The sequence below is a fragment of the Pezoporus occidentalis genome, unplaced genomic scaffold (assembly GCF_034315485.1).
Source record: "Pezoporus occidentalis ecotype Australia unplaced genomic scaffold, CSIRO_AGI_Poc_V1 ctg8, whole genome shotgun sequence".
NCBI lineage: Eukaryota > Metazoa > Chordata > Aves > Psittaciformes > Psittacidae > Pezoporus > Pezoporus occidentalis.
In genome coordinates this window covers 3,349,753-3,366,745 of record NW_026916158.1, presented here as the reverse complement: position 1 = coordinate 3,366,745, position 16,993 = coordinate 3,349,753, and the positions used below count along the sequence as shown (strand labels likewise).

Sequence of the window (16,993 nt, the reverse complement as noted above, 5' to 3'; positions counted from 1 at the left end):
CTGACTGCAGAACTTTTTTGGGGGGAGGATCACTCCCCAAAGCTTTTTCTGTAGTAGGCCCACAGATGGAGTTTACCTGTAATGGCACCTCGGAGGCAGGAATAGCCACCAGCAGAACACACCAAATTCCTTATTAACACTGTTCCCTTCTGATTAATCCCCCTCTCCTGAGCAGGTGTCTGTATGTCACCTGTATACTTTTGTTGTTGCATTTCCACAGCAGAATGGAGTCTGTGTACCCAGTTTGCTAGGGTCTGTGCAAAGTATATTCCTTGAATAACGTTGATAAATTTCACATTTCCGTATCAACAGATGATTTAAAATACTGAGGGTTATTTTCCCGTGCTAAAGGTCTGAGCACTGAATCATGATCTAGGTCATAAATCTGCATTAGTATTTTTCTTGAAGTTATGAGAAGAAATACAGTGAAATGCTTTGGTTCAGACATTGCAAAGTTCCATGTAACTGTTTTTTTCTGCTGAACCCAAGCCCTGTGCAGTCCTGCACACCTATCATCCTCCTTTTGCAATGGATCCTCCTTTAGCAGGACTGCACCGCTTAGCTTTGGGGTGCCTGAAATACAATTGTGAATGCACTGACAACATCTGAACAGTAGGAACCCATTTTAAGAAACATCTTTCAGCTCAGTAAGTTTTCACACTGGGACTTAACTAGGCATACATACACTGAGAGTGGAATTTTACATAGTGAAAATACAATACACCATTTGTCATCAGCCCCATGGATTGCTAGTGGCAGTGATTTGAAGATGAGTCATTCTTCCGTTATTATACCTTTTCCATGTCTCACTCTGCAAAATAAACTTTCTCTGCTGTTACCCAGTCCCAGAGAACTGATTTCCTTTGCCAGGCTGAAGCAAGGAGGGTGTTGCTGCTTGGTGTGTTAGGTCAGAAAAAACAAATGGAAACCCCTCACCTGTACTCGCCACAGTCCAGGGTTCAGTGTTTTCTGACTTCCGGAACACAGGCTCACAGACTAGCTCTGCAGGTGTCAGCAGCTGGGCAGGAAATATTAACAGCACCCTGGTCTTCCTTCCCTCTCCCCCACACAAATTACATGTACAGACCCAGACTCAAAACTTCTGACTAAAAGTGAACAACAGTGAAGGTTTTCTGTTTAACTTGGTCCTCCTGCACACAGTACTGATCAGTCCAGCACTTTGTGCTGTGATACACAGTGAAGTGTAGGCTGCTTGCTTACCAAGGAATCTTAATAGTTGCATGTTCTGGATCTTTAAAAATACTTTAACCTTAGTAATAAATACAGAAGACTACACCATGAATGTAAGTAATGCAAAAGTTCAATAAATTCCTTTTGATACTTAAAGTGGAAAACATGTTTATTAACATTCTTTCAAGCTTTCCTTATTCAAGGCCATGTAAAAAAAATCTCTGCATTTTGAGTATATGTGTGTTTTTGCTTTCTACATAGTTACAGAGGTATTATATAACATTTACTTTTTTCATGATACACTGGTAAGTACTGAGTTCTGTTAAACAGTTATAAGCACTTGTTTTCAAATCAGGTATTCGAAAAGAATTTTTTTTTATATATACATAGTTTAGCAGACTAATGCAGCATAAAATGCTCTTTAGTAAGAGGTATATGAGTTGAGGATCAATAGAATACTTACCCAAATTATTTTCCGATGTAGAACAAAACCTCTGTTTTGGCCAGCCCCTTTTCTTCTCCCCCCCCCCCCCATCATCACTGGAAACCAGACTACATCACAGTAGCAGGAAAGGATAGCTAATCTATTTATGGTGGATCTTATCTTGTGAATTACTCAAAACAAAACATATATTCTAAGTTTCCTTATGCTAGGAATTGCTCAATGGAACTGCTTAAACTCAGCTACTTTGGCAAACTCCACAGTTTGGAATCTGCTTTGAGAGAAAAGTGGAATTTCTTCTGCTTTGTTTTCATATTACCACCATATAGAATATCAATCTGTTCTACATTTTTCTTTCAGAAGTGATGACAGTTTTTAGGAAAACTCTATACAAACATGCAAATACGTTGTTCTGTTGGGCTTAAGGGGTAACACATACCATACATGTAATAAATATTGCTATCAGTATGACCCAGTTGTAGCTACAAAATGGAAAAAAAAATTTACTTCCAGATAAACCCCATTTCAACAAGATACATTTAGAGTCTGTGATATTTCTATTGATACAAACCATTAACATTATTTATTAGCATTGTGAAGTCCAGTTAAACTGTTCATTTTGAGAAGACAGAATGCGTGACTGAATACCTGTGTCAGAAATAAATCTCTACTGATTTAACCATAGTACTACTACATGAACTGCTGCTCCTATTGAAGAAACCAAATGGATTAGAGATTAAAAGATATTCCCTATGTAAAGGTTTGTGAAGTATAGCCTTCAGAATGCTTTTGTTCATACACTATTCATCATTAGTAGTCTTAGACAGTATTTGCCACTCTGTACTCCCTTTCATCATTGGGCTGCAGTTGGACCACTACACTTTCTTCGTTTGTTCCATTTTCTGCATCACTGCTATCAATATTGTCATTGTCATCTTCCTCATATTCTGAGGACTCAGTCATGTTCTGATGGGAATGAGATTCTGACAGAGCCCCAAATGACTGAGTACTAACTGAGGCTAATGGTCTAAGCAAGGGAGTGTTTTCAGACACTTCATTCTCCTCTTGACTACTGTCTGTTTCAGAGTCAGAGTCCCCCTGAGAAGGGACCACTTTCTGCTTACATACAGGACATGTTTTTTTTGTTTTTGTCAGCCACGGGTCCACACACTTGCAGTGATATGCTGTTAAAAAACAAAACACAAGTCCATCATTAACTAAGTGAAAAGGACAAGGAAACCTGCTCAATTGTATTTATGCTTAGTAACACATGAGAATTTTAGACTTTAACTCCAAGAATTTTAGTGGCAAGTTTGTTGGCGTGTAGACTGCCTATCCTTCTGTACAAAACACCTAACAGATGATGAGCTTGGCCATGCAGATATATGAAATGAATACTTATTTCCTCTACTGAACCAATCCGAGAGCAATTCTGCAATGGGCCATGTTTGACAAAATAACTTTTAAAAGCTTCTTGAGGATCTATACCCATCTGTACCTATCTTGCAGCAAACATGCCCACCATCATTCTCCTCATAGTGCCTTTAACTTCCACTGATGTGTACTGAAGCACCTTGTTATTAAATAAAATTACCATGTGATTTTGACAATAATAAATCAGTTCTACAGTTGGCACTGTGACTAGACTGGCCTGGTTTAAAAAAAAAAAAAAACAAAACTTGAAAGTGTCTCTTAGGGTAATAAAAAGTAAGCTCTGGTTATTAACAGAGACTTGTATCTGGCAAAGAGCATACTGTGTTTAGTACACATTGAAACCTGTGAGTAGCATGCTCTCCATGAAAACTTACTGTAGTGGGTTTTTTTTGTCAGCAATCTTTGATATTAGTGATTGGGTTTCATTAACTTTGCAGTCCCTAGCTGAGACAGATGCTATGGATCTGTTCTTTCTCTTCTGAGAACTCTTTGTCAGCCTGTTTTGAAATTTTTATGATTGGGACCCACAAAGTTCTTAGTCTGTCACCTGCTGTGTTGACTGTGGATGTGAGGCTGTAACATCAGTTGCCTCTTTTTTTACATCTCTTAGTGATGTGGTATTTGCTGTTGCAGTGCTTGATCAGAGCAGGAATCTAATGAGGAAAACTCTGGGTAAAACTGCATCCAGCCAAAAGGGCTGTAATACAGTTAATGGACTCAGAGGCAGAGAGGGGTCTCAAGCTAGGAAGGATGAATCTATTGTGATAGAGTGGACACAGGTTTAAAACAAAAATAAAAAATACAAAAGAATTAGAGCTGCTCTTGGGCCCAGGCCTCTTAGAGACTTCTAGACAGAAGCTCTTAAATGCTTCTTGTATTTGTATGCACTTACAAGCAGTCTTGTCTTGTGGATAGACACGTACACAACTACTAGATGCACCTTTTGCAGTGGGCTGTATTTCAGAAAGACTGTTCACACAGTACGGTATTTTACTTGTCACAGTATAAATGTTCTGCTCATTTTTGCACTGACAACACTGACTTCCAAGTGCAGCCAAGGCAGTAGTGTATACAGCTTCAGGCTACAGGACAGACTACATCACCTTGTCCAATGTCTTTGTCACTAATAGCTGAATTATGTTTTTATGGTTTAACTGCCTTGGAGAAAGCAAAAGCCTACTTTTTTTAAATTTAAAAAGTAACTCTGGAATGTGTTTTCCCATTAAATAACAGACATTTAGAGTACAGTGTTAAACGCAGATGTTCTTCCATGTGTACATCCAAATTAAAACACAGAAGTGGGAATGTGAGCTTTTTCTCTATTTAAAAAGACAAAAAAAGTTTGTTATTTTCCCAATTTGTACATACACTCCTGCATATTAGCAAAAATAAATTTTATATATCAATAAACAAGTTCACTGTGGGGTTTAGACATGGTGTTTTAGAGAGCTGTTTTAATACAAACGCCAAACCTAACATACAGCTGCTTACCATGAGAACAAGGAAGGATTCTGAGCTTGTCTCCATCCTCATACTCATCCAGGCAAATGGCACATACATCGTATTCATCTCCTGCAGCACATAATTGAGAATCAGTTTAACAGATTTGCAACAGACCTTTGCAAACACGTGCATACAGGTCTTCTTACTGAGCTTCCCAGGCTGAAGAAACTACTACTCTTCCCTGTCCATGCAAGGGGCAGGTTCTTTGAAACTACATAGCTGACTGCTATATTTCTACCCTTACTTATTAAAGCTACAGCTCATTCACTTTCCCTTCAGGTTAATAAATGTTTCGAACTATGTGAAGCACGACATCTATAATACTTGTTCATTCTTATAAAAAGATTAAAAAAATTAATAAAAATTCCTGTTTCGTTTTTATCAAGGGCTTTTACACTGTCCTTTTTACCAATCATATTTCCTGAAGATGCTGGCTCTCTGAAGTTTGCAGTTACACCAGAAGCTTTTGCCCTTCTCATAACCCGAGTTAATCAGTTATGAAAAAAAAAACCCAACAAAAATAACCTGAGAAGAAACCGAGTGCACTGGTTGATTACTACAGTGTTGCTAGTGTGATATAACTGGGGAAGAACAAAAATGAAACAGCAGACAGCACCAAAGAGTAGTCTTTCCAGAAGCGTTAAGTACTGTTCAGGAGTCTGTAATGTAGCCACCTGTATCCTCAAAAGATTAATTCAAACAGAAACAAAGAAATAATATTATGATCACATAACAGAGAAACTATCATGCAAGAAGAGTAAAATAAAATAGCCAGATATTTTTTATAGAAATATTTGAAGGCTGAAAAGAGATTCATTCAGCTTTCTCTATCAACAACACAGAGGAGCAATATCACCCAGAGAAGCTGGGGCGGGGGAGAGGTGGGAAGAGCTATCATCAGACCAGGAATTGTTAGGTTGGAAGTGAAAAGAAAGAAGACAATGGAGAGAAATAAGCCTAGATCCCCCAATTCCTGTCTACGACTGACAGTTACTAGGCTGTATTATTAAAGGTGAGTAGTGCAAAGTACATATTTTAAAATAAAGAGGTAGCTACATTTATAAGGAGCCATATTTCAGGTACATATTGTGAATACTTATCCGATCAAACCCTGAGAGGGACTTAAGCAGTGAAAGGCTCACTGTCACTGTTTGTTAATGACCCCCTGCTTTGACATGAGCTGGGCTGAGTATCTGTACAGCTCTGTCAAGGCTGGAAAAGTTCTGGCCATGTGCTCAAAGCCACTGCATATGCAAAAGTTGGTGAACTCTTCTTTCATACCTCTCTTGCAACTTAAGACACATCCACTGCTGCAACTCACTATTTCCAGATGGTACTTCTATTATGCCATTAGCACTTCATTTAAACAAATGAACCTTACTGTCTTAGCACTGCCCAATACTGCACTGTCACTTCACAAGCAGCTGCCTGGGAGGGCTGCACCCTCCCAACCATGAAGCGTTGTTTAGATGTCTAAACTACAATGTACCAGGAAAAAAATCTGCCTGGTTCAGCCCACCTCTCCCTCTGTTAAGCCTTCCCTGTCACAGGGATAGAAGTACACGTGCCAGCAGGCTAAACTGCAAGCTTTTCTACCAACTGACTAACAGGTTAAGGGAATAATAGCTACATGGTCAAGTGATCCAATGTGTATTTGCACATCCTATCACAAGGGCAGTCATCTGCTCAGCATGTGGTGCTAGTATGCCTGCATCCTGGTTATATGCCTTGTGATAGGAAAGCAAAGGCACCAGTGATAAAAGACTGGACAGGAAAAAAAAGACTGTCCAAAGGAGGACACCCCAGATATGCCAATGAACTATGTCATTCCCTGCATATTTTGATATTTTGACTAAGTATTCATAACAGGAACCCTAGACCAAGTTTGCCTGTTCCCAATCTGTACCATCTTCACAGCTGCTTCCTAACGTTCCACTGCGCAGCAGTTTACGTTTCACAGAGGAGCTAGGGAAGTAAGGAGGTGTAGGTCCCACGAGAAAGAGCATGTGCAGTAAAGGTTCACTATCTCATGTACTGAAATACCAAAGGGAGAAGGCATACAGCAAGGCAGCAACCCCCATGAGAGAAATGAGGTCCCCACGATCTTGTCACCTCAAGGTAAAAAGAAGGGCTGAGATGCTGTATATCTCATTCCTAGTGCCCCTCAGGGCATCCTTCCCCATTTCCATCCAATTCCTTAAAAAATCCACCTAACCTGAGCCACATACATCCCACAAGTGTTACCTCATCAGTTATCCTCACAACTCTATTCTCTACTCCCATGCCCCACAGCATCACCTTAATCCTTTCCCAGTAAACTTCTGTCGTCTTTTCCTGACTATATGCTGCACTAGAACTTCACTGCTGCACATTCACTCCAAGGCTTGACATTGGAAATGTCAGATTTAAATGTATAAGACTGACACGTGCTAGGGCTAGAGTTAATAGCCAAAAGAATGTCTTCACATACTTAGTTCACCTTTCAACATACACATATCACCCACAGTAACCTGTGACACACCAGAGTTTAGCACAAATTTACAGATTTTTTTAATACCGAATCCTATATTACTTCCCAAAGCACTTTCCAGATTACATACACGAGACTGACATTGCAGTTCACACTCCAGGCTTGTTCAAAGAAATTTGTGCAATACACAATAGCCAAGTTGTCAAAGTGCTGTTTTAGGGAAAAAGTAGAAATAATGGAGCAGACTTCAGTAGTGCATAGCTATAGCAGGCCCACACTTGGGTCATGAGCTTACTCTACGTTATCGGGAAGGACTGCAGCTGAAGGAAACCAGCAGATTTTGCATTACTTGGAAGAGATGTTCTTTCAACACAAAAGCCTGTGATGAAACTGCATGGCAGGAGAGAATTTCCGGAAATTCAGCTCAAAATTCATGTTGATACCATCCTGCTAAATCTAATGCTTTTCTACAGATGGCAAAATTAACTAATTAGGTATTTAGAGTCAGTTTTCATAATGCAACTCAGCATGGCTCTGTATCTGTTTAGTACAAGTAAGGAGACCAAGTATATCAGAGTAGGAAAACTAAGAGCTCTACGTCAGCATCAAAGGAGCTGAGCTTTCCAAGAAAGCTGCGGAAAGCTAACAGAAGTAACACTAAAGGCACAGAAGATGAATAGCCATTGTCAGCTCAAATTTCAAGTATTACATGAAAAATCACTTTTCAGGGAAAGAGGATCAGCAAAATTAAATTGTTCAGCGACAGATGAGGAAAGATGTACTATTTTTCTGCTCATGTGTTCATAATAAGATCATTAATAAAGCAAAAAAGTTAAATTCAAAACTTAAAGTTCTAAAAAGCTACTTGACCAGGATTTTTCATTAACTGTGTAGCAATATATTTCACTGAGAAAAATAAACTTTCTTTGCAAATGTAAAAAACTCAAATAAAACCCAACATAAAAATACTAATTCCAAAATGCAGGACACTGTCAGTCAAATGCAGCATAACAGTTTTTCCAGTTTAATCTGTGAACAATCCTTAACTCACATCAGTCTTGCTCATGTTTAAATACTTCTCATAATAAGAATTAAAAACACATACCAAAGAATTAGAGTAGTAGCCTAATAGTATTCATATATCCACACAGAAATAACTGTACCCTTAGCTTTTAAATAAGGACATGCCTTATACTCCACATTATCAGACCAAGGGAAGCACTCCTCTGCTTCAATTCAGGATTTCTGCAAGCTTTCTTTTGCAGACAATTTTAATGAAAGTGAGCTTCCTTGGGTTGCCCAGGGAAGTTGTGAATGCTCTATTCCAGGCGGTGTTCAAGGTCAGGTTGGACAGAATCTTGGGTGACGTGGTTTAGTTTGAGGTGTCCCTGCCCATGGCGGGGGGTGGGAACTAGATGATCTTAAGGTCCTTTCCAACCCTAGCCATTCTATGATTCTAAGAACTGAGCCAGCTCATTAACAATAAGGCTGTTTTTATTTATCTGAGTTTGTGTTTAGCTGCATTGGTACCAGGTGCTTCTGTAGATTTAAAAATTTTCAGTATAAAACATGTTCTGTCCTGGGCTTTTCTAAAGGTGCTGTCAATTTAAAAAAAAAATACAGACAATACATGGTGTTGTTCATCTGGAATTTGTCTTCTATAGGGTGGAAGACATGGAATAGGATCTTATGCGGGATCACGACTGTCACATGTTGCTGTTGTGCCAAAATTATTATTTTTTTCTTCCCCACAAAGATTTCGATCATTCAAAAGTACTACAAACAAAATTGACATCTATTAAAGACGAAAGCAGGAAAAACCATAAAGTATGTGAAGGGCTCTCCATTGTGGTACTAGGTCTATATTTGGAAGGCAGTAAGGGAGGCCTAGTTGCACACAACTATTTTCTTGCCTCACTCATAAGGCTTGCTCTTGTATTCCTTGTACAACCTCAACTCCCCTAATAAGCAAAGGAATGCAAAATGAGCCCTCTCATTTTACCAAAATACTGGATACACTTGATTGTTTCTGTTTTATGATTGCCATGACAGAATTTATACTGAATCTGTATTTTGCCTGTGCCTAATACTTCCACTTTAAAACAGAACAAAAACTTATAACTTTCATATATCCAAAGGTATAAAACCAACAAAACATTTCAAACAGTACTCAATTATATAGCAGATACAAAACCAAGGCACGTAAGATGTCCTTAAAAGGCAACTTCTTCACATTTTTAAAAGGATTTCTTTATTTGTGGGTGTTAAGACAGATGCCAAGAACTATTCACACCTATGTAATAACAGACTGATCTCTCATGCAGTAAGGTCTTGTGTTACCTAATGCTTGGCTTCTCACTAAATCACACTACATAAACCAGCCAGTGGCACGGGTACAATTAACAAAGACACAGCAAATTACTTAAATTACAGGTTTGCTAAAGCTAGTGGTTTGACAGGCAAGAAAGTATGGAAGCAAGACTGCAAAGATAAGTGAAGGAGCACATCTGTAAAGTGCTTCACTATTGGCAAAGGTAAATTACGGAGATTAGTACATATGCAGTAATTACACTGCTTTAATTAAAAACATTTTTAAACTAGAAAGTAATAAAAGGAATTAATGCAAAAAAAAAAATTGTATTGAGAGAGCATTGTAACATTAAGTATTCAGCTTCCACTAGAGCACTGCAAAGTAATAAACATGCCAACTCTCAGTTTATAAGAATACGAAAGAAAGTGGATGGAGGTTGTTTTATCTTAGCACGCAAAACATCAGAGTATATGTTGCAACTCAGGACCTCCTAGTTCATAGGTCTATTTTCCAAATATCAGAAATCCATTATTAAAACTGAATTCTCATCTGTTTCCCCAAAGATAAATTCCAAGGGCTTCTGTGGTAGCATAGAAGCTGTAAAATGTGGTTCATGTTACTTTTGTTAATATATAGTATTCAACATGCAGAGCAGATGACCACCACTGGAAAACAACACTGCGAAAATCTGGCATTTCAAAATAAGCACAGTGGACACGAGAATCAGTTTTCCTGATAGTTCCTATACAACAGGAGAAGATAAAGGGAAAGCAGGAGAGAAAACAAACAAACAAAAACCACTTCATGGGCAGGTAGGAAAAGTCAGAGTGATTAAGTAGAGCCCATTACTGCCAGACCTAGATCACTGACATACGAGTTTTTGTCTAATGTAACACAGTGAAGTACTTCAGCTATAACTTTTACAAGAAAATTGCTTCCTCTTTTGCTATGACATTCCTTCTCTCTGTTGTTCCTAGTAGTCAAACCACGTTTATGGATCATTTATAATCAGCACATTATCATTATGTTCAATGCAGAAATGAATGTTAAACATCAGTCAGTACTGTCACGGGTATCAGCTCACAGAAAATGAAAATTAAAAAAAAAAACACATTCAAATAATACTTGTCTTTTTATCCCCCCCCCCCCCCCCCAGTCATTCAACATGTATGAGAAATACCAGAAAAATGATAGCACATTGCTCTTAAGTAGGCTTATCTCTCCAAGACATCCCCACGCAAATGAACATCAGCACATTCAGAAAAAAATGACACAATGGTAAAGCATCACATCCATTTCTGGGCCATGTAAATACAGATAAACTTTCTAGTAATGCTGATCCTTCATGACAGCATGCCCCTCAAAGAACAGATTTAATTTCTAAAAGAACGATTTGCAGACAACTTTTTCTGAAATACCCATTCCTGTACTTTAGAAGCTGACTCAGAATCACAAAAAATTGGGAAAAAGTGTGGAAACTGCTACAAGTTACCCAGAAGGTCAGATCACTTCTTGGGTCAGGCTGGGTACTGGCCGGTGGGTGGTGAGCGGTTGCATTCTCTTCCCTTGTTATTTCCCTTATCATTATTATTATTGGTGGTAGCAGTAGTGGTTTTGTGTTATACCTTAGTTACTGGACTGCTCTTATCTCAACCTGTGGGAGTTAACTGGTGGGAGTTACATTCTTTCGATTCTCCTCCCCATCCCTGTGGGAGCAGGTCAGAGGGGGGAAGGTGGGGGAGTGAGCAAACAGCTGCATGGTTCTGAGTTACCAGCTGGGCTTAAACCACAATAGTATCTTACTTAAATGAACTGTGTATGAAAAGTCTTTAGTATTATCTTCTACCCACTTGGCACATACAAGTAAAGTATTTTCAGAAACAAAGAATTACCCATCCACACATATGTGCACTTGTGAACAATGAAAAACGCAAGAACAAAACTACCAAGACCAGCAGACCTTATGACTTATTTTCTCTATTAGACATTAAGTGTACTGTGCATTTAAGCAGAAGGGTCAGTAATGATCAGTTATACTCCCATTTGCAGGGGAAAAAAAAATAATTTAGGAATACGCAGTAAATGGCAGAACTGCACTTATTCTGGAGCAGATTTTTAGAAAGCCTTGAGATACCTCTATTCCCCACTATTCTCAATCATGTATTATCAGTCTGCATATAAAGATAAGTACACAAAAATTCAATACATAAAAATATGTATTTACTCAAAATGAAATGTACTCTTACAGCTTATTATTTGCTCCATATATTGGGGCTTTATTCATGTGTGTATGAAGCATTTCAAAGCTGATTGCTAAAGTAAAACTCTTTTTTCACCTAACAGCTCCATTTTTAGAAGTCTTGTGGCTGTAGCAACTCCCAAATTCTGGATTCTTTATCACATATCTAACCACTCGCAATCTTAAGTTTTCGACACTCGATGTAGAAAAAAATTGTTCTGTTCATTTTTAATTTCTTAATGATATGCCCACACATTTGTTCCTTTTGCAGCATTCCATCTTCACTAAATTTACAATATTTTCTTTTCTATGGGAGTGAGAGGTTACACTGGAATTTCACTAATGTTAAAATCTACAAATCTTTTTAGTCTTTGCTAGATTCCACATTAAGCTAATGTGGAAATAACATTATGCATTTCTAAAAAACAAATTCTACCGTAACTACCAATTCACATCTAAGCTGTAATTCTTCTGAATATTCAGATACGTCAAAGATCAAATTACAGGCACATTAAATGGACGTCTTTTTTTGCTGTGTTCACTTTGTTATAAAGTCATTCATACAAAAGATATAAACCTCCACTGACTTTTGCATGACCCAACTGTAATCCATTTGTAAGGAACCACAACACAACAATCCAAAAAAATCCACCAGCCTGGAAAATACAGAGTACATTGCATTCTGTGGAATTATCCAAAGGCAAGGCCTCTTGATTCAGACTTTGCAAAGATAGTCAATGCCACATCTTTCTGTTTCTGCATCTGCTACTCATTACAGAAATACTAAGTGTCTGATCTAAAGCCTATTGAAATCAGTAAAAAAATTTCCATGTGTTATGGTGGTATTTGACTTAAATCAGAGATTATTCATGTGTTTTCTGTGTTAACGACTCCAGTTATGTCAGGGTGCAATCCCCCATACAGAACAAGCATCTTCATTACATCATTTGCCTATCAACCTATAAAATTCTAGACAACCACTACAGCGAACTTTCCCTTAAAAACCTTTTACAGCGAAACCATTTCGGATGCAGTTCATGATACAAAAAACAAGGCAAAAACCAAGAAATAGTATCTACGGTGTCTTGGCTTCAGTAGTTGACTAACATTTCAATACTAATGGATTTTTAAGAATACACTGGAGACAAAAAGAAAATCCAGCATTCCTGAAAACAGGATTATAGTCCACAGGAGTTAGTTTCACCTATCTTTCCAAAACAAAAGGTTAAGATTGTTTGGATGTAACATCAAGAGATCTGAAGTAAATGGACTGTGCAATAATGTCCTGAGAAAGCATGTGTTTCACAAAGAAACATGAAGGGATGCATTTTCATTATAATCACTAAAGACAATATACTGTAAGTACTAGGTCAAATTCTGTCCTTTTAGTAAAAGGACTTAAAGTAATGTAAAAGATTAATTTCACAGCAGTAGAACCAAACTGATCATTTGCTTAAAGAAATTGAAATCCTAGTTGAACAAATAAGCTTTTGTTCTGTTTTTCATAAGCCACTGAATGCAGTGGCTACCTAGAGATTTACAGCCAGATTGCTTTCCAGTGACTGACAGAACTCCAAACAACTCATATGGTGTAAGTCAGCAAAAGCAAAGAGGAAGGAGAGTAAGGAAATGAGCAATAAGATAGGTTCATATACTGGCTACTTAGTCATGTAATTCTTGAGATTTTCAGTTGATTGTATGCATCTATAGTAAGACATTAACTGACCTTCTTGAAGTAACTTTTTTCTTATGAATTTCAAGATAAGGTAGAACATAATTTACTGCTTATTTTTATTCTAATTTGATGTCACAAGGACTCAAGAAGAGGAAACACAATTAAGGTTAGCTTTACTGGCTTATGATAATTTTTCAGGGTTAATTTTAAATCCATAGCATTGTCGCAAGGTTCAGTCAACCCTGCAGAAGAAAACACTTTACTTTTTCTTTTCCTTTGAGGCTGACTAACATTCTACAAACATGGTATTGCTCAAATTGAACATCTGCTTTGCACAGCGAGAGCGACGTCATGAATAATACAAGTTGGCTTTATCAGGGGCAAAGAACAGTAAGCCATTCTATCCTTGAATCCAGGCATATCCCCTAACATGGTCTTTGTGCCTCAGAAAATATACTCTTTCTTGACATGTGTTATGTGGTAATTGTTTCAAGTAAGTACTTTTCCCACCTTTTCCTCTCATGCCTTGCAATAGCTTCTATGAATGAACAATGATGGCAAAATGACAGCACATGTAAAAACCCCAAAATTAAGTTGCAGATTTTTTTTTCTACTTCTAAGGAATAGACTACAACAGAGAAAGAATTACAGCAGCTTTTTTATTTCACTGAATAAAGTAACAGCTTTGTTTCTCACCTTGTCATTAGATATTGCATAAAAATGAATCACTACAAAGAATCACAGCAGCAAGTATTTTGGCATTAAATTTAAATCTCTCTTGCCCTGACAGAAGTATGGTGATTGAATGAAAAGACCACTCCTCTGGAAAATAAGATAAATTATACCCACAAGATAGTTTTGGTTTACAGTCTCTACTATGTCAGGCAACTTATGTACTAGTGTCTCAGTTTCCAGACAATCACAGAGCTGGGCACAGTCCTTCAGGGGGGAGTTCTAAATAATGCATCAGTGACTGACTGCTGTGGTCATTGTTAATGACAGCACAACAAGGAATTTTTGTGGAAATTCTGGACCAATTCTGTGGTATATTAACCAACATTTTAATTTTCAGCTGCAGTCTGCATGTGGTATCAGTTGTACTTCAGTTACAGAAATGTTAAAACTCTTCTACTTCAGTCAGAACAGGGTCAAGTATTTCATGTGCTTTCACTCCAAATGCTATTTCAAGCATACTCAAAATTATCTCCAAAACTACAAATCCTCCTCAATTTAGAGTGTTCTTTGGTGTTAAAAACAATGGGGTCTAATTAGTTAGACAAAGAATGATTCACTTGCCTTTCTTAAATTTATGTACAGGAATTTTCTTAAGCTGATCCTTCCTAAGCCGATTCCTTCTTGCTCTGTGTCTGTCTTGCACAAATTTTGTTATCTGGAAACAGACATAAGACAAAACAAAAAGTTAAAACAGTAAAAGAACCATAAAAATATTTTGATTTATGAGTCTACACAGTAAGTTAGTCAAAAGGGAATCCTGGCTCTAACTGAATCACCACTTCCCTAGCCTGAACATAAGGATGAAGCCAAACAAGCCTAAAGGAAGTTTCCAATGACCATGACACTTGAAGCTGAAAATAAACAAGCTGGTGGGTTTTTTGGCGGTTGTTTTTTTCTTTTTTTAGGAAAGGAAACAGGAAAAAAAAAAGTCTATACTACATAAAATAATGGCCATTGCGGCAATCCTCTATCAAAGCCACATATAATGAGGTGGCACATTTCAACACAAAACACAATTCATTGAGTGGTTTTGATCACAGTTTTGGATTATTACAGCTCTCTCAGGGTATCACTCCCACACTCATCAGAACTGTTTTCAAAGTATCTAGGTGTAGTTTAGGAATCATTAAAGGGGTTACTTCCAGCCTTTGTTGCCATCTTCAACTATAACAAAGACACCGTTTCCATTTTCTTAATAATCCCTAATGCTATTTCTGTTCAGTTTCTAATTCTAGCATCTCTGATACAACATTCTTTTTTCCAATACAGTGACAGACAAGCAAAGGGCCTTAATCAAAGTATACACATTAACAAGTCATTTGAAATCTGCAGAAGTGCTCTACACCTACCTACACTGTGGGTAAGGTAAAAAACAAGAGAATATTAATATTATAAACTGCATTAACATCTCTCACTTCAGGAATCCCTGAAAATCTGTTACAAAGTATACCAGTACCTATTTCTTAAAAAAGCACAAGTGTATGTATATTATGCACAAATACTATTAGGAACATTTGAAACTGTAATCGGTTTGGCCAAAATAAAGTTTACTTATTCTTTTGCATCACACCTGTCTTTACTTTTTAAGCATCTCTGGATCTAAATTGTTTGTTCAGACTCTTTTCTTACCCCATATGTATGCATAAACTGCAGTTTTACTTCTGTAATTCAGGTATTTAGTAACTATGGAAGAGCCTCAGATTAATTTCTTAGTTAAAAACAAGATTTCCTGAAATAAGCAGGACCAAAACCACAAATGAATGAGGACCAAATTCAACCCAATTGTAGTATCATTACCTTATGTGCACTCAACTCCTGTGTCCAACCCAAATCATTCTGTGATTTAATTGCTTCTGATAAGAGAACGCACCTATGCCCTACAGTCAAAACACTTTACAAATTTGTTTACCTCACTCCTGTAACATTTGTAATCACGCTCTGGATGCAGAAAACTGATGTTTTCATAGCGAGGGACTGCAATTCTAAGGAGACATGGCCTTCCACTGGGATTAGCACTGTGTTATGTAGCTCTAGTTCCCTGCTAAAGCAACTGGTGCAAATTAGTCTGTAACTTAGTTCATTTACTTACCTGTAGCTAACAGGACTGAAGTCCAGCACTAACTTAAATAAAAACAAAAGCAGCTAAACTGGTGAAAAACTCTGAAGTGAAATATGAAGAAATATTCTCAGAGTAAAAACCATCTCTTATTTCTGAATTTCCACAGTGGTGGTCATGATAAAAGTCAAGCTCACGCTCCTCATAACAGTATTGTTATGTCAGTAATGTCAACAGTGCATGTCTCCCCTCCTTCATTAATTTTATCTTCAATGGTAACATTCCAAATTGCTGTTTAAAAAAAGAGCCCCCCTAACTATTCTTATCACCTTCATTCCCTTATCAGTACCCTTCCAAAAAATGACAGACCAGTGCTTCGCACCGTATTTTGATAAGGTGCAAAGCAAGTACTTCTGATTTTCAAAATGATACTACAGTCCCTTTCACAGCATTCTACATTCCATTTATTAGATTACTAGTATTTTGTTTCAATTTTCAACTTAGGTGTACTTTAAGCAGATTATTAGTGACGCTCAAGTTAGAATACTGATAGTCTTGGAACAGATGTTCAGAGAATATTATCCCTGGTAATGGCTCTCTGTTAGACATACCATCTCTACTCACATCAAAATGCTGACCATCAGGATACAATACGGCTGTACTTTCACCCAATTAACTGAGACAAAGTCCTCCAACCAAGGTTATCACCAGGTCAGACAAAGCATTGGTGAATTTTTACATCACCTCTAGCTAACCACTTCTGCTTTGTTTTCAGAGAGCTGTTGCAATCCTGATTATACCAAATATGCCCAAGACTGTCAACGAAATACGTAATTTGCAGTGAAAAAAAACCACTAACAAAGAAATATTTTAATAAAATGCTATAGAACAGTTGATGCATTACTTGATTTTCATCTCAAAGTAAAATAATAAATTG

General features: G+C 37.5%; 1 protein-coding gene across 1 annotated transcript in view; it reads right to left on the bottom strand.

Moving 5' to 3' along the window:
• Nucleotides 1–1,342: 1,342 nt before the first annotated feature.
• RNF13 (ring finger protein 13) overlaps nucleotides 1,343–16,993 on the bottom strand; it is a 38,660-nt gene continuing 23,009 nt past the window's right edge. The window contains exons 8-10 of the mRNA XM_062603248.1: nucleotides 14,562–14,655; nucleotides 4,559–4,639; nucleotides 1,343–2,817 (exon numbers count right to left, since the gene is read on the bottom strand). Of these exons, the coding sequence (XP_062459232.1) occupies nucleotides 2,453–2,817; nucleotides 4,559–4,639; nucleotides 14,562–14,655 (540 nt within the window). The 3' untranslated portion in view covers nucleotides 1,343–2,452. The remainder of the gene's footprint in view (nucleotides 2,818–4,558; nucleotides 4,640–14,561; nucleotides 14,656–16,993) is intronic.